The sequence below is a fragment of the Neomonachus schauinslandi genome, chromosome 1, assembly GCF_002201575.2.
Source record: "Neomonachus schauinslandi chromosome 1, ASM220157v2, whole genome shotgun sequence".
In the NCBI taxonomy this organism is placed as follows: Eukaryota; Metazoa; Chordata; class Mammalia; order Carnivora; family Phocidae; genus Neomonachus; species Neomonachus schauinslandi.
The window spans coordinates 148,594,143-148,615,435 of NC_058403.1; the positions used below are offsets into that span (position 1 = coordinate 148,594,143).

Here is a 21,293-nt window from a genome sequence, read left to right on the forward strand (position 1 = left end):
GGGGGGGGGGGGGGGGGGGGGGGGGGGGGGGCGGCGGCGGGATGAACGTGAGCACTGGTGCCACACTACGGGCTTGCCTTCTGCCAGGTCACCCAGGCCACCATGTGGGTCCTGGAGGTGAGGGCAGCAGACAATAAATACGTACTCTCATCGTGCTGGCTGTGGTGTTTTCCAAGGGCCAGTTCTGGCTGTCAGGGGTCTTGCCTCTAGCCCAGCTGTGTGCTGAGGGCCTGGGCTGAGAGCGCTGCCCTCCAGGGAGTCCCTTCCCTCCCCGGAGCCCCTTGGGGGTCCTCCGGCGTGCACCCCTGTCCAGCAAACGTGGTCCTTAGATCTAGGTCATGGTTTATTTGCAAAGCTGGGGGGCTGCGAGTAGAGCCTCAGAGCTGGTGGGGTGACACATATTTCTCATCATAAGAGCCTTGGCCCCGGAGCCGTAGGGTGCAGGCCTTCTCACCAAGCACGCCTTCCACCACCAGCGTGGACTCATACAGCTCACTGCTCCTGTGGGATTGGGGGGGGTCACTTACTGGGGTTAGGAAGGGGGCCCTGGCCTGTGGGCAAGGCTGGGAGAGGCTGGTACCTGGCAGTGAAGAAAACCTGGAGGGTGATGGTATTTGGGGGGGCATTGACCAATCGTGCCTCCAGCAGGCCACTGTTTGGAGATACCCTGAAGGCCGCAGGGTCCTTGTCTGGCTCCTGCTGGCCTGCACCGAGGGAAGGGAGCACGCGAGCGTAGGCAGCTCCGTGCGCCGCCCCAGCGAGCCCCCCGCCCCGCAGCTCAGGTGTGCACCTCTGGTCCGGCCCGGTGCCACGGGGCGAGGCACCCTGGGATCACTTGGGATCTGGGAACCGGCCATCTGCGGGAACCCCCAGGTGGTGCCAGCCTGCGGGGAAGTGGTGGGCAGGTACAACCTACCCGTCAGCACAGCCCAGTAGCTCCGACAGCCGCTCAGGTTCATGAGGTCGACCTCCCGGACCTGCCCCTGGTTCACAAAGCAGGTCCCGAAGTCCACCCAGCTGGTGGAGAGCTGCAGCTCGGGCACGGCCACTGTGGCCCTCAGGGGCACCACCTAGGGGGACAGAGCCTGCAACGTGGGGCCCTCGTGCCCTCCTGCTGACCCCAAGTCCCGAAGCTTCGGAGGAACACGTGGGCAGCACCACAGCGAGTGGAAGGGGGCTGGCGCCGGCATCTAAAACCACAGCTGGTGGGGGTCTGCGCCGGTAAAGGGTCCCGAAGACGCCATCTGCTCTCCCTCCGCCGCCCCTCCCCCTGCCCTGATCAAGCTCGGTGGTTTCTGCTCCCTGGTCAGGCTGCCCTCCCCCTCCTCCCCCAGCCCCTGGGGTGCCAAGGCCCAGCCCTCTGCCCCTCCTGGGCTCTGGGCCATCTCACCTCTTCCCTTGGCCTCAGGCCCCACCTGTGTGCTGACCCGTCCTCGCTCCTGGCGGTGCCCCCACATCATCCTCAGGCACCAGCATACACACCTCATCACCTCAGCCTTCCCGCCCCTGGGCCCCAGCAGCCGCCCAAGGACCAAGCTGGGGGGCCTGCCTGGTCACAAACGGATTCTTCTTCTGGCCTCCCTAGAATCCACCCGTTAGGCTATTCCTTTCTGTTCCTCACCTGTACCTTCCAGCTGGGAGGCTTCACGTGCCGCATACCTCCTCCAGGAAGCCTTCCCTATTTCCCACCCTACAGCACCTCACCTGGTTCTGAGCTGAGCTAGGTAAGGAAGGATGACCCTCGTTTCTCCACGTGTGTCCTCAGGGAAAGGCCTCTTCCAGGGCAGACCGGGCCCTCAGGGCGAGGCCTGGGGCTCCTCTTATTTCGGAAGGCCGGGTTGGGGTCTGCCCTCCTCTGACCCACGAGAACAGAGTCTGGCCCGTTTCCGCCCTCTCCGACATGGGGCAGGCCTGGGACTCACCTGAGCGGTCTGGTTGGCGTACTCCAGGAGCAGGTTCTGAGTAAACACCATCTCTTTCTCCCCACTGGCGCGCTGCCGGATGTCCACTCCGGGCAGCATCTGGTCAGCCAGGAGCTTCTGGTAGGAGAGCAGCTCCAGGGACAGCGAGAAGGACACGTTCACCTGAGCAGATGTGAACAAGCCTGTCACCTGAGGCTGCCGAAGGCAGGCGGCGGCTTCCCCACCTGGAGCTCCGTCCTCCTTCCCTCCACGGCCCCCACTGCCCGGCAAGGCCCCAGCTCGGCCCCTGCCCACACGCAGCCTGCAGGGCCGGCCCAGACTGAGCCAGCCCGGCCCGGCACGCAGCGTGTCTGGTGCATTCGGTCCACAGACACGGCGCCGCGCTCTGTGCCCAGCACCCGTTAGTACTGGGGACAGGGCCCTGCCTACCCTCAGGAGCCGAGGACCTCGAGGGGAGACTACAAGCAAACCGCCCTTTACCCTTGGCATGCCCAGGGCTGCGGGTGTGGGAGGAAGAGTGGGGAGACATGGAGACTGAGGACGGGCAACAACAGGATGTGGGGGCTGGCTGGTCAGAGAGGGGCGGGGAGGAGGATGCCAGGGCTCTGCTTGGGCACAGGGTCGGGGGCAGTGGTATTTGCTGAGATCAGATGCTCCCAGCAAGAGTGGAGGCACAGGTGTGGGCAGGACTGGGTGAGGAGGACAATGGAGAACTGAGTTTGGGCTAGAATTCTGGTCAGGGCCAGATAGATGCCTGGGTTCCGTCGGCACGTGGAGGGTGAGAGGTAGTACTGTTATGAAATGTCCTCTCTCCAAGAGCCCTGGGGCTCCCTGAGGCATTTTAAAGGGACTTTTACTTGGCGACAGCCTGTGGTTTCACTGGCGGCCCTGGTGGAACAGGCCCTCTGGCTGTGCTTCGGGGCTGTCCCTCAGTTTACCTCTGCAGAAGGGAGCAAAGGCTAAGTGAGCCCAGGGTGGCCGCCCTTCTTTCTTCTGTAGCTGTTTCGCCCCCCACGGTGAGGTCCCTGGGGGAGGGTGGCACCCAGCGTGGCACCCAGCACCCGGCAGGCGCTCGGTACGCCCACACCAAAGCACAGCTTGGAAGAGCGGATGGGCCCGCCCGCTGAGGCTGTGGGAGCGGACGCCACGACGGTGTGCGGTGTCTGGACACCAGTGTGTACAAGTGCGTGACGCTGGCGTGCACACGTCTGTCCACACGTGTGCGTGTGATGGGAAGGTGACCCCTGGCCCGGTGACCGCCTGCAGAGCCCCCACTGACCAGCATGTTCTCCTGAGGGTGGAGCACCAGCCGCTTGCCGCCAGTGGCCTGCTCTTCCTCACACCCCTGTTCCGGGCCAGGAGCACTGTGGCTGCGGCTGGACCCTCCTTGAGCAACAGAGAAGGGCCTGGAGACCAGGAGCCGGAAGTACTGCGGGATTTCAGTGGTGTTGCTCAGCTTCAGGTGGTGGGTGCTCAGCAGCTCACTCAGCACCTGGGTGGCCACAGGGGAGGCGGAGGCCGGGGATGCATCTCTCCCCTCCTGGATCCCACGGCTCTGGGGTGGAGGCACTTCGGGGGGAGGAGGACCCGGACTGTAGGAGGGCTCACAGCCATATCTGAGGTCCGGGGAGACTGGCAGGGCCCGGGGGGGAGGGCAGGGGGGACAGCACACTCACCCCAGTACAGGGCTGCTCTGGGATGAGGTCGCTGGCCTGGTGCCGGAACTCTACGCCACCACCGTAGTCCAACTCCACGCTGAGCCTGCCAGCAAAGGAGCACGGCTGGGCCCTGGGGGCCTCCTGGCTGTCCCGCTCTGCTCATCTGGCCCTAGCCAGCCTTTGCCTGGCTCACCTGCTGGCTTCTCCCTCCCGTTGCCATCTTGCTCCCGGGGTGCAGGTGCTCCCCACAGGGGGCTAACGGGAGGCCCCGCCAACTCACTGTGCGGGCCGCACGTAGCTGCACAGGTCCAGCCGCAGGGGTCCCGCGGCGAAGTCCTGCAGGCGACGTCTCCTCCCCGGAAGCTCTCTTTCCACCTGCGGAGCCCAAGCCTCATTGCTGGCGGCCCCGGAGCTGAGGAGGCAACATGCCCCCCGGGCCAGGCAGGCTCACCTCCTCGTCCAAGCTCATGAAGCCCAGGGCGTAGCCAAGGCACGCCACCTTGTGCGGGATGCCGGCGCCAAGGCCCGTAGGTGAGAAGGAGATGGAGATGGTGCTGCTGCCCCCTGCAGGGACCACCTGGCACAGACGGCAGCCTCAGTGCCGCCCCCTGGCCACCGGCCCGCCAGCGCGGCGCTCTGCTAGGCTGCTCCCAGCCCCGCCGGACTCACCACCTGCTTGGGGCTGATGCTGTACAGGTGGTCGGCGGGCACCCCGTCATGCTCCCGCAGAAGGACGGAGATGAGCTTCTGCCGGGCCCTGTCGCTGACACCGCAGCGGTCCTCGGCCTGTCATCAGGGAGTCGCTGGGGCTCACAACAGGCTCAAGGCTCACTGGCCCCAACTCAGCAGCCAACCCGCCCTGCCCCTCCACCCCTATTCACAGCCTGGGCAGCTTCGTGGCTGGAGTCCGATGCGCCAGAGGGGCTTGGGGACCAGAAGGAGCTGCTTCTCTCAGGGGTCTCCGGGCACAAGAAGTCATTCCCAGCTTGGTCCCGCAGCGGGAAAGGTGGCCCATAATACACCAGCAGCTCCACCAGTCGGTCCTCCCTGTCTTCCGGAGTGTAGGTCTCCCAGTCCAGGCGGATGTCTGGGCGAGGGGGGTGAGGGCTGAGGAAGGGGCAGGCCAATCGTCCCTGGACCCCCGCCCCACAACCACTGCTGCTGCCTATTCTCCCATTCTCAGGGTGAAGGGGGCCTCGCCTTCTCCCTAATGCCACTTCCAGGCAGTTCTCGTTTTGAGAAGTCTACAGGCTCTGTCAGCTGGCTCTATCAGCCCTACCCTATGGATCCCAGGAGCAGGCCTTCGCATCCAGATGCACCAATCCGGGTACTTGGGGCTCTCTCTCCCTGCCTTCTCCACCCCCATCAGCTCCCAATGCACTCCCTTCCTTCTCTCGCTGGGCTAGTCTGGATGCCACCATGTCAACCTCCGTCTTGCCAGGATTCTCATCCCTCTTTACCCCCAAACTTCTACCCACCTGGCAAAGCCTAGCCCTGGAGAACTGAACCAACCCTCAGCCCACTGTCACACCTTCCCTGCTCTCGGACACCTGTGCCGCCCCCTGGGCACTGGGCTGCTGGCCCCAGCTCACCTCCCTGAAGCCCCCACATCAAGATGGCCCCAAAGTCCCATCACAACGCCCCCATCTGTCGGCAGGCATCTAAGCCATCCCCCCCCTTCCCTCCCGCCTCAGTCTGCCTCCACCCCCTCTCAGGGGCCAGCCATGCCCAGTCTCCCCACCTTGAACAGTTTCCCTCTGCCAGACGACCTTTCCAAACCCCCTTCCCTCCCTCCCCAGCATGCTTGTAGGACCCTGTGCACCCATGCCTCCTCCACTCTGCCCTCAGCCCCTCCCCAGCTAACATCTGACTCGTGGCTAGCCCTGCGGGAGACCTGGTGAACAGGCCCACACTCCTGAGCTCGTATTTCTTCAACTTACTGCCTTGCCACCTGCCCCTTACAGCCACCAAATCCCCCTCACCAAGGCCACCAGTGACCTCCCCCCCCACCGAAGTTCAGTAAAGACAGAAATATGCATGTGATGATGAGCCCTGAGGATAAGAAGGGGAACCACCAAAACACAAGAAGGTAGAAGAGAAATTCCAAATTAAAAGGAAAATGGCACAAAGTCACAAAAAGCAAAAGAAAGTAGAAAAATAAAGTCATTAAGTAAGGAAGAAGTACATAGACTGAATTTTCCTATTAAAAGATAATGTCAGGTTTGAGATGCCTGGGTGGCTCAGTCGGTTAAGCGTCTGCCTTCTGCTCAGGTCATGGTCCCAGGGTCCTGGGATCGAGCCTCACGTCGGGCTCCCTGCTCTCCCTCTCCCACTCCCCCTGCTTGTGTTCCCTCTCTCGCTGTCAAAAAATAAATAAAAATATTAAAAAAAAAAAAGATAATGTCAGGTTGGGCTTTTAAAAAGCTCAGCTCTGTTGTTTACCAAGAAACGTATCAAAGTGATAAAGGGTAAAAACGGGGAAGGGCAAACATGAGACAGTTCTCAAATGCATCTAACAACACAGCAGCTAAGAAGTGAAACTGCTGGAAACACCAGATTTGCTTTTTAAGCTTTTATTTTTAAGTAATCTCTACACCCAATATGGGCCTCGAACTTAGAACCCCAAGATCAAGAGGCGCATGCTCTACCGACTGAGCCAGCCGGGTGCCCCTGGAAATGCCAGGAGATCTTGAAAAAGCTGATTAGAGCAGCAAATTCAGTGCCCCTTTCCTAACGGGCCAGACCCCGCGGACAGACGGAGCAGGGACCTGGAGCACTGGCACTCCCCCGCTGCACATTCCTCACAGGCACCAAGGAGCTTCAAGTCGGAGCCGCCCGGGCCCTGCCCCTGAAGACTGGCTCAGCCCCTCGTGGCCCAGCCTTGAGATGCCTGAAACCCTGGTCCACCTCCAGCCCACCAAAGCTCTTCCTGTGGCCCGGACACTCTCCATTCCCAGGCGGTTCGCCAGGCCCCGCTGGTTCATCCTCCCTCCTGGATGCAGCCTGGACGCCCCACCCATGCGATCCTCCAGCAGTCCCCCTCAATGCACCCAACCTGATGGCTGCACCCCCATCAGCACAGGAGCCTCTCGGTAGAGACCCCGCTGTCCTGTTCCCTCTGGATCCCCAGCAGCTTGTACCAGCACCTGGCTATCGCTCAGGTAGAGCTGGCTGAAGGGATGAGAAAAGGTGTCCCCCTCCAGTGTCTGCTCTTACGCAGAGTGAACCTGATAAGAGCAGGGCACGTGTGGCACTGGGGGGCCCCAGCGGCAGGCAAGGGCATGTCCTGTCCTCACGCATGGAAGCAGCTATCTCTGACAACCCCCAACCAGCGGGTCGCTCCCCACCTTGGCCCTCAGGGGCCTCCCTCGGCAACCACGGGCCACCTGGACTCCTGGGTCCCAGTCACAGGCCGTCAGCTTCCCCCAGCCCCGGCGTCCCTCCCAGCCTGGCCCGCCACGTGGCACAGTGTGTCGGGAAAGCCCCAGCTTCTCTCGTGAGCCTCTCACCACAGGGGCTGGAGTTATTCAAGCGAAGGACCCGGGTGACCGTGTCTCCTCCAGAGACCTGGGTGCCGAACCTGGAGGCAGGAGACCGGGCTCATGCGGCGCAGGCAGGGCTGCTCACACAGGGGGCTGGAACTGGGGCTCGGGCGGGGAGGAGGCCTGCAGTGGTCTATCCTGAAGTCACGAGGGCCTCGGGCTGGAGGCCTTCCCCGTGCAGTGGCCGGCGAGCGGTGACCCAGGGTGCTCGGGGCCCCAGTAGCCCCCGCCCCGGCCCCCGCCCTACACCAGCACCTACCGACAGATCCCAACTGGTGGTGTGTGGGGCCCCAGGTCTGGCACGGACCTCAGGCCACCCTGACTACTTGCTACTTCTCTCCCCACCCCAAGCCCTCGGAGATGTGCAGACAGCAGCCATGGCCTTGGAGGCCGCTGTCTTCCAGGGCGGCCCTGTCCTGGGGCTTTCTTGCTGGGTGGCACCAAGTAGCCTTGGGCCCGCTGGAGAGCAACAGGTCAGCATGGGCAGCCAGGCTGGAGGCCAGAGGGTTTCAAGGGTTAGGGGATGAGGCCGGTGGGGTCACCTGATGACAGGTTCCTTCTGCAACGGGTCAGTGGTATAATAGGTGGTCCTCCGGGAGCTGATGGGGCAGCCCACCACTGCCATATGCACCGGGATGACTGCTGGTGGCAGGTCTCCCACCTGCAAACGCACACCAATCCTGTGTCCCTCTCGTCCCCTGCTGCCATGGCATTCCCTGGTTCCCCCTTCCCTCTGTTCAAGGCCTTCCCTCCAACAGAACAATGGACATAGTTCACCCCTCCATACTGAACTAGGAACTCCTTGTTGGATCATCTGGTCTTATCTGTCCCTGTATCCTCCACAGTCCAGAGAACCCCACAGGAACCCCATGCACAGCAGGTGCCCCCTTCGGGCCGAACGAGTGAGTGAAGGCCCAATGGGAGAGTGAGTGAATGCACCAAGGGCTAGGTGACAGTATGGCTCTGGAAGGCTGTTACTGCTTCTCCATACTCACTGCCCCTCCAGGTCTCGAGTCCTGGCCCAAGTAGGCAGCCTGTCAGATTCCTCTGCCCTCCTCTGTGTGCCCAGCCTCATGGGACCCCATGGGAAAAGGCATGAAAGATTCTGCTCCCGAGAACCCCTCCTGCGTGAATCACTGTGGTTGCTGTGGGTGTGAATGCCTATCCCAAGCTCAGTGGGCACGGTCTTCCAGCTTGGAGAGACTTGAGAGGCTGAGGAGCAGGAGTTGGAGGAGGGAGAGCCCGAAGGTGAGGCCGGGCTCAGGCCATCTATCCTTACCGTGCAGATGAGGTTGTCCCAATACTCGCCCCACATGTTTGCGTAGCCTGAGACGTCGATGCTTAGCTGCTGGTGGGCCCCCAGCATGCCCTGGGAAATGTGGGGAAAGAAGGCAGCTCCTTTGCCATGAGACAACATGCTTTCCATAAAATCTGGGCGATAACCAGGAATGGGGATTCAGGACTCCAGGGCAGGAAGGAGGTCCAAACCCTCAGGAGTTAGCAAAGCACTATACCAGATAAGCCACTCCACAGCCTTGCCTTGGTCTGGTTAAACAGACCCTCCTCCCGGGAGTCCAGAATCCAGCAGGCAGCCTCGCTCACCTCTCAGGGACCAGGCCCTGGTGGGAGCCCTCCCTTCTGAGCCGTCACCCATCCCAAATCAAAACAAGGCCCTGTCCACGGGCTGTATGCCAGGAGACAGCCTCATTCAAAAAGGGAGTCAGGAGGAGGGCCATGGCCATCTCAGAGGTTTTGCTAGAAAAGATCCTGAAATGGGGCTGTGGCCAGGGCCCCCTCCCTGCAGCAGGCGGCCCACCCCCTGAGAAGGCCCCAGGAACCCCTGCTCTGGCCCCCACTGGGGCTCTTACTCAGCTGCTCTCGCCTGGCCAAGTGTTCTCGAATCCGTGATGTCTTCAGCAGGGCAGGGGGCATGTCAGGGCTTTACCAGACAGGATACAGAAACAGCATCAAGCCATCAGGGCTGTTCCCCAGAGCTGAGCCATGTCTCCCCGCAACTAGCATCCTACCAGATGCCCAGTGGAGGAAGGCCGCTCCGACTGCTCCTCCCAGGGGAGAGGTCAGGTCTGTTCACCTCCCTCTCTGGTCTTGGCACCTGCTACACCCCCACCACCCAAAGCCCCCTGGCTACAGGCCACCCACCAGCTGAGGGACTGCCTTCCCAGAAACACAGAAGGGCGCTGGGGTAGGGACCCCTTGTCCCCAGGCTCTGCCCCGCTGACCCCGGATACCAACCCAGCCCAGACTCCTCATCTCTTGCCCAGCCTTCTGCAAAAGGCCCTGTTTCCAGTCTTTTCTGCTGACATGCGTCCAGCATCGAGTGCCCACTAACTTTCCTGGAGTGGGAAAGGTAATGGCTTACAAACCGTGAGTGGCTCCCCACCAGCCATGGCAGTGGTTTTCAAGTTGGGCTTCCTCGCCTTAGGAGACGAGGTGGTGAGGTGTTTGCTCTGGTGTGCTGGTAGACCACCAGCTTCTGTGGCGTAAATCCTTTCCCCGTGGCTGATGTCCAGTTACAGCTTTGCAGAAAGCCTCCCTGCGACATCTCTGCCTACACGGCTCCCGCCGCTGCCACGAACTTCTCCCTCACCCGCTGGCTTCATCTCTACCGCCTCATCCGCCGGGAGTGCCCCCCCGCCCCCGCTCGCCACAACCCCAGCCTCTCCCGAAGGCCCCCTCAGAGTCTGGGAGATGGGGGTAGGAGCCGTTTCTCTACATTTCTCCAGGTATCCTTGTGAAAACACACTTCTTCTCACTCCTCACACCAGCCTCTGGCCGCCTAAGCCACATAGATGCTTAATAGGGCAACCCCGCCCGGCCCCGTCCTCCCTGGGAACTGCCCCTGAAAGAAACCGGACTTACACACTGGGTTTCTGGTTCAGGCTGTCCTGGGGACTCCCGAAGTACTCAAACTTGAGGGTGAAAGGTGTCTGTATCGGGGAGCGGTTGGTCAGGATGAGAGGGCAGCTCACGTGGGTCCTCAGAGGCACCTTGGAGCCGAAGTCAAGGCGGAGTTCCTCCAGGCGGCCCGGCCACAGCTCCGTGCTGGGAACACTGCCCCGGGCCCAGGGCACGAAGTTACAGGCCACCCTTGGCCCCGCCCAGAGAGCCCCCTGGGGGGAAGTGTGAGAGCTGCCTACACACTGGGCTTCATCCTCAGACTGCCTCCCGTGAAGCTGCCACCCCACAGACACATCCTTCCTGTCAGCTCAGGACGCCAAGAGGGGCCTCAACCACAAACCTTCCCTGACCAGGGGTGACTGGCCTATCTCCCGCTTGCTGGGCCTTGTGTGGGAAAGCCCAAGCTGCCTACGGCCCTGCCCCCTGCATCTCCTACCTGCCCGGATGCCATGCCTCCAAGTAGGTGGGGGAAAGACCACACAGAGCGCAGGGTTTGGGTAGAGAGACCTGCTCCCAGAGAGGTTGGCAGGGGCACAATAATACTGTGGCCCTTTCCTGGCCGCAGGAATCAGCTGGGAGTAGGCTGGTATCACAGTGCAGTGCTAGTCCTCTGTATGGTCGCTTCAACCCTCAGGCCCTGGCCCCAGCCCTGGGCTCACCTGCTGTCAGAGCCCTCCATAGAGATGGCAATAGCCACCTGCAGTCCCTGGGGTTTCCCAGAAATGCCCAGAACCAGTGGCTCCTTCATGCCTGACACGGTACAAGGGAGGGCCAGATCGCTCAGCTCGTCCTATAAGAAAGCCCACCAAGGGCATATCAGTACACGTAAGTCCCAGGCCTGGGCCTCACATGGTCTTCCCTAGCAGCGGTGGTTGCTGTGGGACACTCAGCACAGAGGCCTTGACCTCTGTCTAGTCTCATCTCTGTGGAAGGGCTCCTCAGTCCCTCCAGTGAGCCACCATCCACAGGCCCAGCCTGACGTCCCACATCCTGGCCCCTTCCTCAGGGATCCTGGTTGAGTCTGCTGTGAATTTCTGTGCATACCCACACGAAGGGAGACCCTCAAAGTGGGCCTCTGGAGAAGCTACACACTTATTCTGATGAAGCTGTTACCACAGAAATCAAGCCCTTCCTGACTGAGGCCTGCTCTGTGCCTGTGTCCATCTGCTTATCCCTGTAGAGCTCAGACTCAGCGGAGAAAGAAAGTCTACTGTCTCCAGGTTTGCCAGGGAGAAATGGGACTGGGTCTCCACGTCTCCACAAGGAAGAAGTCTCTTTTCCCACAAGAACCACAAACAGATAGCCAGCAACCCCCAACCAAGTACTGAGCAAGTTCCTCCCCGATGGCCTTCCTGTAGGCTGCGTCAGGGAGCAGCTGTGCCCTTCTTCCGGGAAGGCGGCCACCAGCTAGCCTCTCCCAGTAGCACCCAGCACAGGGCCTGTTCCGCATCCTTGGGCAAATTGGAAAGCCGGGCCCACCTATGGCTGCAGACGAGGGGAGGGTAAAGCTGGTGCCAAAGGCTACACATGGCCAGTGGTTCTGAGGGCCACTCAGGCCTGCTCCGGGCTTCCTGACCTTGTATCCCTAGAGAGCAGGCCTAACAGGAATGGGGACCCCAGACCCAAATGCAAGGAATCTCTTGCCCTCTTACAGGAGTGGGGTAGGGTGCCTTCCTAGCCCCTCAGGCCCCCTCACCACCTAACTCACCTGGGTGTGAGTAGCCAGCTCCAGGCTGATGTGGCGCTCCTCACTGGGGCCCAGCGTGCCGCGTCTGGGGGAGGCCCTTGCCGTGCAGACGCTTGCTTGGCACCCCAGCAGCTGGCAGACATGTGGGTATGGGGGCCCTCTTGTCACACGCTGGATTCCCGGCGTGGACCCGGGGTCCGCACAGGGCTTAGCACTGGGGCGCGCTCTGCTGGAGGCTGGCGGTCTGGGGGCCCGCAGCAGGACCAGAAGGGGCTGGCTGCTCTCTGGCGGGGCTAATCCACCGGTCCCTTCTCCTGCCCTCCCCAACCCTGGGCGGACCTCACGCCTGTCAGGCGTTGCCTAGACTAAACAAGCTGCCCTGGGAGGCCCAGGGTGAGGGTGAGGAGAGGGCAACCGCCTCTGAGGCACGGGACATGGCCCCATCTCCCACCTCCCACGGCACACAAAGCAAGCTCCACGGTCAGTCCCTCGGGCAGTGCCTAGCGGGGCTCGCAACAGCTATGTGGGCCAGCCATGGGCTACGCCGGCTGGGAGCCCAGGCTGGGTGTTCCAGTGACTCCTTCTCAGCTAGGGAACTAGAATTCCCTGGAGGCAGGACAAGGAAAAACCAGACCAGATGTGCTGCTCCTTCAAGGAGCCCAGCAGTTCTGAGCACTGTGGGGCAAGGGGCAGGCTGCGGGAGAGAGGTGAGCACCTGGGGGGCAACCTCCCTCTCCACATGGGCCTCTGGTGCTGAGGGCTGCAGACCCGGTGGCTGAAGGTGCAGGCTCACTCACCGTGCCCCAGTGGAATCGGGTAGGCAGGAGTGTGCCGTTGATGAGTGTAACAGTTGCCTTGGTGGGCACGCCCACGTAGAGGTTCGTGACTTCCACGTGGCTGCTTTGCAGGTACACATGGGGCTCCTGTACCTCAGCATACACAGGAAGGTAGCTGGAACACAAGGAAATAACAGGTATACTGATTAGAGAAGAAACAAAACTCCCTATTTGCAGATGACATGAGGGTCTATGTGGAAAACCCCAAGGAGTCTATATTTTAAGAACTTCTTAAAAAACAATAACAACAACAAATGCAACAACCTTCCACAATTAATGAGTCAGCAAAGTTACGGGGTACAAAATCACATCTGTGGACCACGAACATGTGGGCATAGAAATTAAAAATACAATACTATTTATGATTGTTCAGAAAAACTGCAATACTTAGGTATAAATCTAATAAAACTTGTACAGGATTTATATGCTGACAACTACACAACACAGATGAGAGAAATCAAAGATTTTTTTTTTTAAGATTTTATTTGTTTATTTGACAGAGAGAGAGACAGTGAGAGAGGGAACACAAGCAGGGGGAGTGGGAGAGGGAGAAGCAGGCTTCCCGCCGAGCAGGGAGCCCAACGAGGGGCTCCATCTCAGGACCCTGTGATCATGACCTGAGCCGAAGGCAGACGCTTAACGACTGAGCCACCCAGGCACCCCAGAAATCAAAGATTGAATAAAAGGAGAGATATACTATGTTCATGGATTAGAAGACTCAACACAGTAAAGATGTCAATTCTCCACAAATTGATCTATAGGTTTAACATAATTCTTAGGAAACTCCCAAAAAGGATTTTTGTAAATATAGACAAGCTCATTATAAAATTTATATGGAAACACAGAGGACATAGAATAACTAAAATAATTTTTAAAAAGAAGAATATGATAAGAAATCACTGTACTGAATGTTAAGACTTACTCTATGGCTACAGTAATCAAGATAGTGAACCATTGGTGGAGAGATATACACACAGACCAATGGAACAATATAGTAAATCTAGACATACACTCACACCAATCTTTCACAAACTCTTAAGTGACAGAGAAGGGGAATGAACATTTCCAAACTCATTCTAAGATGTATTACTCTAGTAACAAAACCAGACAAAGACATCACACACAAAAACACAGACCAATATCTCTTATGACTACAGATACAAAAATCCTCAAAAAAATATCAGCAACCCAAATCCAGCAACATATAAAAAGGACCATACACTGACCAAATGGGATTTTTATAAGAATACAAGGTTGGTTTTAACATCCAAAAGTCAATGTAAAACACCATGTTGACACACACAAAGGATAAAAAGGACATGATCATTTCAATAGATGCAGAAAAAAACATTCAAGGAAATCTAACATTCTTTCAATAGAAAAACAATCAGCAAACTAGGAATAGGAGGGAACTTCCTCAACCTGATAAAGGACATCAACAAAAAGCCAAGAGCTAACATCTTACATAACAGGGAAAGACTGCTTTCTTTTAAAGATGGGGAACAAGACAAGGATGTCTACTTTTGCCACTTTTATTCAACTTTATACTGGAGTATTCGGTCCATTAAGCAGGAAAAAGAAATAAAAAGCATATCAATTGGACAAGAAGAAGTAAAATTATCTCTATATACTGATGACACAATCTTCTACTTAGAGAACTATTAGAAATAATAATGAATTCAGCAAGGTTGTGCGATACAAGATCAATGAACAAAAATATTTGTATTTCTATAAACTAGCAATGAATATTCATAAAATGAAATTAAGAAAACCAGTCCATTTCCAAAAGCATCAAAAAAGATACATAGGAATAACTTTAACAAAAGAAGTACAAGATTTATACACTGAAAATGACAAAACATCATCAAAAGAAATGAAAAAAAACCTAAATAAATGGAAAGACATTTCATGTTCACAGATAAGAAGACTTAATATGGTTAAGGTGAATATACTCCCCAAATTGACCAACAGATCCAATACAGTCCCTATTAAAATCCTAGCTGGTTATTTGCCATAATTGATAAACTGATCCTAGAACTCATATGGAAATTCTAAGGACCCAAAATAGCCAAAACAATCTTGAAAAAGAACAACAAAGTGGAGAATTCATACTTCCTGATTCCAAATCTTACTACAAAGCCACAGTAATCAAGAAAATGTGGTACTAGCATAAGAATAATTATATAGATCAATGGAACAGAACTGAGAGTCCATAAATAAACCTTCACGTGTATAGCCAATTGATTTAAGATTTTTTTTTAAAGTAATCTCTACACCCAGTGTGGGGCTCAAACTTACAACCCTGAGATCAAGAGTCACATGCCCCACTGAATAAGCCAGCCAGGTGCCCCTAATCAATTGATTTTGACAAGGGTGCCAAGACAAGTCAATGTAAAGAATAGCGTTCTTAAAAAATGGTGCCGAGGGGCACCTGGGTGGTTCAGTCAGCTGAGGGTCTGACTCTTGATTTTGGGTCAGGTCATGATCTCAGGGTCCTAGGATCAAGCCCAATGTTGGGCTCCCTGCTCAGTGGGGAGACTGCTTGTCTCCCTCTCCCTCTGTCCCTCCCCCCGATCACACACTCAGTCTCTCTCTCAAATAAATAAATCTTTTTTAAAAAATGGTGCTGGAACAACTGGTTATCTGCATAGAAAAGAATGAAGCTGGATCCCTTCCTCACACCATACACAAAAATTAACTCAAAACAGATCAGAGACCTTAATGTATGAGCCCAAACTACAAAACTCTTAGAAGAAAATCTTTGTGACGTGAGATTAGGCAATGGTTTTTTAGATATAACCTCAAAACTACAAGCAACAAAAGAGAAAAATAAAATGGACCTCACGGAAATTAAGAATTTTTAGGCTTTGCAGTATACCATCAAGAAAGTGAAAGGATAATCCTCAGAATGGGAGAAAATATTTGAAAATCATATACTTAATAAGAGATTTATATCTAGAATATATAAAGAACACTTACAACTCCATAATAAAAAAAGACAACCCTATTTTTAAAAAGTGGGCAAAGATCTCAATACGGTTCTCCAAAGAAGACAATGGCCAATAAGCACATGAAAGATGCAAAACATCATTTGCCATTAGGAAAAAATAAACCAAATCCTCAATGAAATATCACTTCACACACACTGGGATGACTACCATTAACAGATCATGAGGATGTGGATAAATAGGCCAGCAGAGTAGAGAAGGCTGGAGACTGGGTCAGGATTGGCCACTGTTACACCTGCACCATTATATCACATACCATTTGTGGAAAACTGTAAATAAAGAATAAAGAAGTAAATATAATGCTGTTCTAATGAGAAAAAAAAAAGAAGAAGAAAGGACGTGATCAGATTAGCTAATCACACAGAGAACAATCTAAAATCCCTGGAGAAGAAGGCCCTGCAGAGCTTCCCTAACAACAGAACGAAGCACCTCATGGGCAGGAGTGGGCCGTGGGGAAAGGGCCAAGGACTTAACTCAAGACTGCCTGCAGGTTAGCATGGCCAGTTCAGGGCCCCAACGCCTGAGCTCACGAACACACGCACGCACACACACCGCACGCCCACACAGCAACACACTGGAAGGTGGGTGTGGGGCTGACAGAGGTCAGGGCTGATTCTGCAGGAACACGGGGCCTCTCAACTAGCACCGAGGGAAAACAACCATAGAAATCCACTTCATTCCTATTTACAGATGAAGGAATGCAAAGATTTGAGTAGCTGGCCAGGGTGGGCTGCCTCTACTGTTTGTCTTGGCTGCCTTCCCCAAAGGTGCCTTCTTCCTCCTGGATTCAGGTCCCTGGGTACTGAGGGTGCTCACGTCCACTTCGCTCCCTGGAAGAGGAGTGCTCTCCACACCTACACCCCCTTCCTCAGAAACCTAGACCACCAGCTCCTCGTGTAAATCTCCTTCCTCTCCCACTCCAAATCTGGAGTGGGCAGCCAAGGATTACTTATTGCAGAAGAAAACCCCAAAAGTAAAGGAGAAGGATCCCAACCAAAAGGTGAGAAAACAAAGGTGAGTTTCCTTGGGGGAATCTGAGACACTGCTGCGTCCATAAGACAGTAACAGACTACTATAAAAAAGGATGAATCCGAGAGCAAAAAAGCTTCACATTTAAAAATATGACTGCCAAAAGAAGGGCATCCACCAAAGACCGAATTAGCACCCTGCAAGGCCAAGGACATCTCCCTGAACAAGGAGCACAAACGCTGAGATGGACGATATGAGGAAAATGGTTAAATTCCTGCAGTCCAGATGCAGCAGACCTGTGGTGGGCTGGGGGGGCTACGGTCTTCTCTTGTCTGGCCACTTTCCCACCAGCTTCTTCTGGAGGCCGCCCCTCCCCCTCTGGCACAGGCATGTGGGGAGGGGGCACGTGACCCAAAGAGGCCCAATCAGAGCCCACCTCCGAAGAAAGCCGGTTTCCTTATTCTCCAAGGTTGTTAAGCTGGGAGTGTGGGAGCCTGGAGCCTTAAGTGGCCCCCCCTCCCCAGGGCAGAGTGGCCAAGAGCCCTTGCCACCAGGGGAGAGAAAGGCGAGCGGAGAAGCAGAGTTGGGGGGTGGGGCGGTGAGGGTGAGGGAAGGAGGTAAAGAATGAGAGAGAAGCAGAAGAGCAGACCCAAAAAGGCTGGAGCCCATGGATTCAGGAGGGCAGGAATGCCCCCTTCCAGGAGCCAGCAGCTTCCCTGTTATGCTTAAGTTGGTTCCATCTGTGTTTCCATCACCTACACTGGAAACATTCTGATTCACGCTGGGTTCTTGAAGAACAGAGATAGGAAAGGAAGATGGCAGACTTAATAAAAGGCATTCTCCCAGGGGAGAATGACTTGACCTTGGTATTTAAGGGCTGCAAGATGCCACGTGGGACCAGTGAGGAAGAGTCCCACTGAAATATGTGCTGGTGATTGGGTGGAAGTACACTCAAACCAAACGGACACAGGTGGTCCCACCCCCGCAGCCATCAGGTGGTCACATTTAAAAGTCAGATGTCACTGTGAGTGCGTAGGGTAATGCGCAGCTTCATGCGCTAGAGGTGGAAGTATAAAATGGCAGTCTTTTTGGAGGATAATTCAAGAGTATCCATGAAGATTTAAAACAAGCACTTAAGTGTTTTTATAATGAAATACCAAATATATGCAGAAATGACTATTAAACACAGCTACAGCATAAATTACATATATAGTTTAAAGAATAGTAAGAACACCTGTGTACCACCCTTACTCAGCTTAAGAAAATGAGTATGAGGGGCGCCTGGGGGGCTCAGCTGGTTAAGCGTCTGCCTTCGGCTCAGGTCATGATCCCAGGGTCCTGGGATCGAGTCCCACATCGGGCTCCCGGCTCAGCGGGGAGCCTGCTTCTCCCTCTCCCTCTGCCTCTCCCCCTGCTCATGCTCTCTCTCTCTGTATCTCTATGTCTCAAGTGAATAAATAAAATCTTTAAAAAAAATGAATATGGGGGCGCCTGGGTGGCTCCCAACACACACGTGTGTGTTTCTCTGGGGGCGCCTCTCCGAGGGCTGATGCTGGGTCACAGGGAATGCACACACTTGACTTTACTGGGTGACACAGAGTGCTGTTGAAAGTGATTGTACTCATTTCCAATCCTTTGGCACACAGACTAGAAGGATATTCCCTATAACATGACCAGTGAATTTTCTCTGGGCCATGGATTTTCTTTTCTGTAATTTCCAAATTTTATAGAATAAACATGTTTCAATACCCTTAAATTCCTTAATGACTATAAATCCTTCATGGCGTACAATATCCACATACTGTGATGAGGCATGGAGTGGGCTGTCATGGCTGCCTGGCTGCCCCCTTACCTCCAGGCCCCGTTTACCACCTCCAGCTCCAGGACGGTCTGCAGTCGCTGACACTGCTTGGCCTCCAAGGTGATGTTTACTCTGCACTCCCCCAGAGGGTGAATCTGCCCGCTTGAGGGCTCAATGTCGAAGGGAGATACCTGGTGTGGAGGTCAATCCAGAAGAATGAGGAGAGGACACTTGGAATTGCAGAACTGGCAGTTGGGTAGCCCCCAAGCTGCCCCACCTCCTCAAAGAGCTGCTAGGATGCAGGACAAAGCAAGCAGGGAGAGCAGGGCTCTCGGGATTAAGAGAACAAAAACCAAGTCTCTAAGTAAAGGAGAGGGTCCCCATGTGCTGGCCCAGATCTGAGAGGTAGAGGGCAGCCCCAGTGTGCAGGCATGGGTCAGGACCCTGAGGGCTCTAAGGACGGAAAACCATTGGAAGAAGTGTGATGCTTCCACGACCAACCGCCCTCCCCACCATTGCCCACTGCAGGCTTGAACCCCTTAGCCTCCATACCAGGCACAGAGAGGGAGAAAAGAAGGACAAAAGCTTAGGAAGAAGAATGCACCTGCAAGGGGGGCTCTCTACCCCCATCTTCCTGTTCCCAACTGAGACAAGGAGCACTGGTCTGACTGAAGGGCCCCATGGTCACACTGCCTAGTGAGGGTGTCACTGAACATGGAAAGGTCACACCCTGGAGGGACGCTATCCCCTCTTTGGTCTCTTCATTCCAGGAGACTGAGACAGTGAGTGTCAGGCCCCTGCCTGGAGGGCAGCCTGCCCATCCCGTGGAGGCCTGCGGTCTTCTACCCCCTTCCTCCCACCCAGACTGCCATGCTGGCCAGGTCAGTTCCAGAGTGCTTGTCTTGGGCTCTGTGCTCTCTTGGTTCTGACGGCTCACCTCCCCGGCACTGGTGGGAGGGAGCGGCTGGACTAACTCTCAGCAAAAGCGGCTCATGTGCTCACGTCTGGGCCCCAAGCTCTGGTAGTAAAGAAGAGCCCCTTTGCTTTCCTTGGTCGTTGTTCCTCACATGTGTCTCCCCGGGAGTCCTGGGGGGATGCTGTAGGCCAGGACTGCGTCTCTGTGCCCCTGACCTGAGCACATCTAACAGACCCCAAATCCCAACATTATTTTTGAGAGCTCAAAAGAACAGAGTACAGAGAACTGTAGAGACAGGATTCAAACCAGGCTCAATTAAGACATAAATCTTAATATACTATGAAATTGACAGTTACTTCAATTATAAAAAATTATCATTCTTCACAGTGGGAGAAAAACCCAGATTGGGAATTAGAGAACCAGGATCTGTTGATTCCACCACTCACTAGCTGTGTGACCCTGGGGAAACCACTATCCTTCTCTGTGTCTATCCAATAAGGAGGCTGGCTGTGGTCTGTGGTCTGGGTAGCCCCAGAGTACGGTGGCCAGAGCAGTCACACTTTATTTTCCATCTTGGGCTTCTGCCTAAGGTTTCATTTGAAGAAAAGCTTCCTGCCTAAAGATATTGATACCACCCTGTCCCTGTCCCCATTTTCCACGGTTCCCAAATCCGAGTGGGGAGACCGATGAGCCTGGACAGAAAGTGCCAAACTCCAAGCCTGTGTAACAGGACATTTGGCAATGGTTCTTGGCAATGGTGTTGGTGATTTGATGCAAATTGTCCCAACTGCTAAGTTTCAGAGTGCCCAGCTGCAGAAATGAGGCCGTTGCCTAAAGGACAAGGCCGGTCAAGTGTAAAGGAAAGGTCCAGGAAAAAGGGATCACCCACTGGCAGATACGATGGATCTGCGGCTGCACCTGTCTTTCCTGGGCTTCTGCATGTGGAAGGAGGGAAGGGCAATGTTCTGCCTCTGGATGGTAAGTGGGCAAGCAAGAGGGGACTTGGCAGGAAGCAGTCAGAAGGAGGGTGCTTTCACCACACAGACCTGGTCAGAGCGTCACATGGGCAATAAGGACCTAAGGCAGCTCCCAAGAAGTCACAGCTGCCCCGTGTATGAAGAGTGGGGGTGACCAGCGGTGACTCACAGCTACCCGCGGGCAGGTAGGAGTAACTGACGTTTCGTGCCACTCGCTCTGGTTTTGCTCTGGATTGCACATCATATTTAAATGTGATGATGATGATGATAATACTTAATCACTTTCAGTGTTTTCTGTGTTTGTAGTTAAAAGGAAAGAGCTACTTGAGTGGAAATGTATGCTGGATTCTCCTGTTTGGGGCCGCAAGCCCGGCGCAAGTGCCCCCTGGTGGCAGGTACTCAAACTGCGAGCACAGTCCCTGGGAGGTTGGGAGCCTTGGGGGTGAGCCCTGAGGGTCGGACCCCCTCTGGAGGCCTGGGAGCTTCCGGCCCAGCTCAGCTGCCTATTTTCCTCCCAACTCAGCCTGCTTTGACAGAGGGAGAAACCCATGTCTTATTTCCACATCAGATGGTGGAGAAAGGAACAGTAAAATCCAGTTCGGGGTTAAGTTCTGCTGTCCGGGGGAGCCCAACTGCCTCAGAGATGGGGAGAACCGGGGACACTGCCAGGCAGGAGTGACGAGGCAGGCCCTTCCTGTCCAGCCTCAATGCTCTGAATGCGTCAGGACAGGTCTCCCTTCCTACACCACAGGTGGATCGGCTCCCGCGGGGGAGGGGCGGCAGTGCTGGGGCCAGCGGTGCCGGACTTACGCCCTCACGCCTCTCTTGGAGGCAGACCAGGCTCTCCCTCATGCACCACGTGGCCGGGAGCTGGCTGACGTTCTGGATCTGGATGGAGTCGGTGGCTTTCTGCCCCAGGCGCAGCAAACCAAACTGAAGGGCTGAGACGTTGATGACAAGGGCGGGCCCCTGAGACACCCAGAGGGGCCTGTCACTGGGCCGCCTTGGGAGTGGACTCTGCGCCCTACCCCTGCCACCCTGCTGGCCCACCGAGCCGC

At 55.6% G+C, this 21,293-nt stretch overlaps 1 protein-coding gene across 1 annotated transcript in view; it reads right to left on the bottom strand.

The window, feature by feature from the left end:
* Nucleotides 1-346: 346 nt before the first annotated feature.
* The window catches only part of DLEC1 (DLEC1 cilia and flagella associated protein), a 73,148-nt gene continuing 52,201 nt past the window's right edge, over nt 347-21,293 (bottom strand). The window contains exons 18-37 of the mRNA XM_044920680.1: nt 21,046-21,204; nt 18,394-18,533; nt 12,526-12,679; nt 11,750-11,860; nt 10,701-10,831; nt 10,003-10,185; nt 8,991-9,061; nt 8,402-8,553; nt 7,665-7,783; nt 7,090-7,160; nt 4,439-4,667; nt 4,250-4,337; nt 4,032-4,157; nt 3,861-3,955; nt 3,599-3,683; nt 3,202-3,414; nt 1,923-2,084; nt 917-1,070; nt 581-704; nt 347-501 (exon numbers count right to left, since the gene is read on the bottom strand). Coding sequence (XP_044776615.1) covers nt 378-501; nt 581-704; nt 917-1,070; nt 1,923-2,084; nt 3,202-3,414; nt 3,599-3,683; nt 3,861-3,955; nt 4,032-4,157; nt 4,250-4,337; nt 4,439-4,667; nt 7,090-7,160; nt 7,665-7,783; nt 8,402-8,553; nt 8,991-9,061; nt 10,003-10,185; nt 10,701-10,831; nt 11,750-11,860; nt 12,526-12,679; nt 18,394-18,533; nt 21,046-21,204 — 2,691 coding nt within the window. The 3' untranslated portion in view covers nt 347-377. The remainder of the gene's footprint in view (nt 502-580; nt 705-916; nt 1,071-1,922; nt 2,085-3,201; nt 3,415-3,598; nt 3,684-3,860; nt 3,956-4,031; nt 4,158-4,249; nt 4,338-4,438; nt 4,668-7,089; nt 7,161-7,664; nt 7,784-8,401; nt 8,554-8,990; nt 9,062-10,002; nt 10,186-10,700; nt 10,832-11,749; nt 11,861-12,525; nt 12,680-18,393; nt 18,534-21,045; nt 21,205-21,293) is intronic.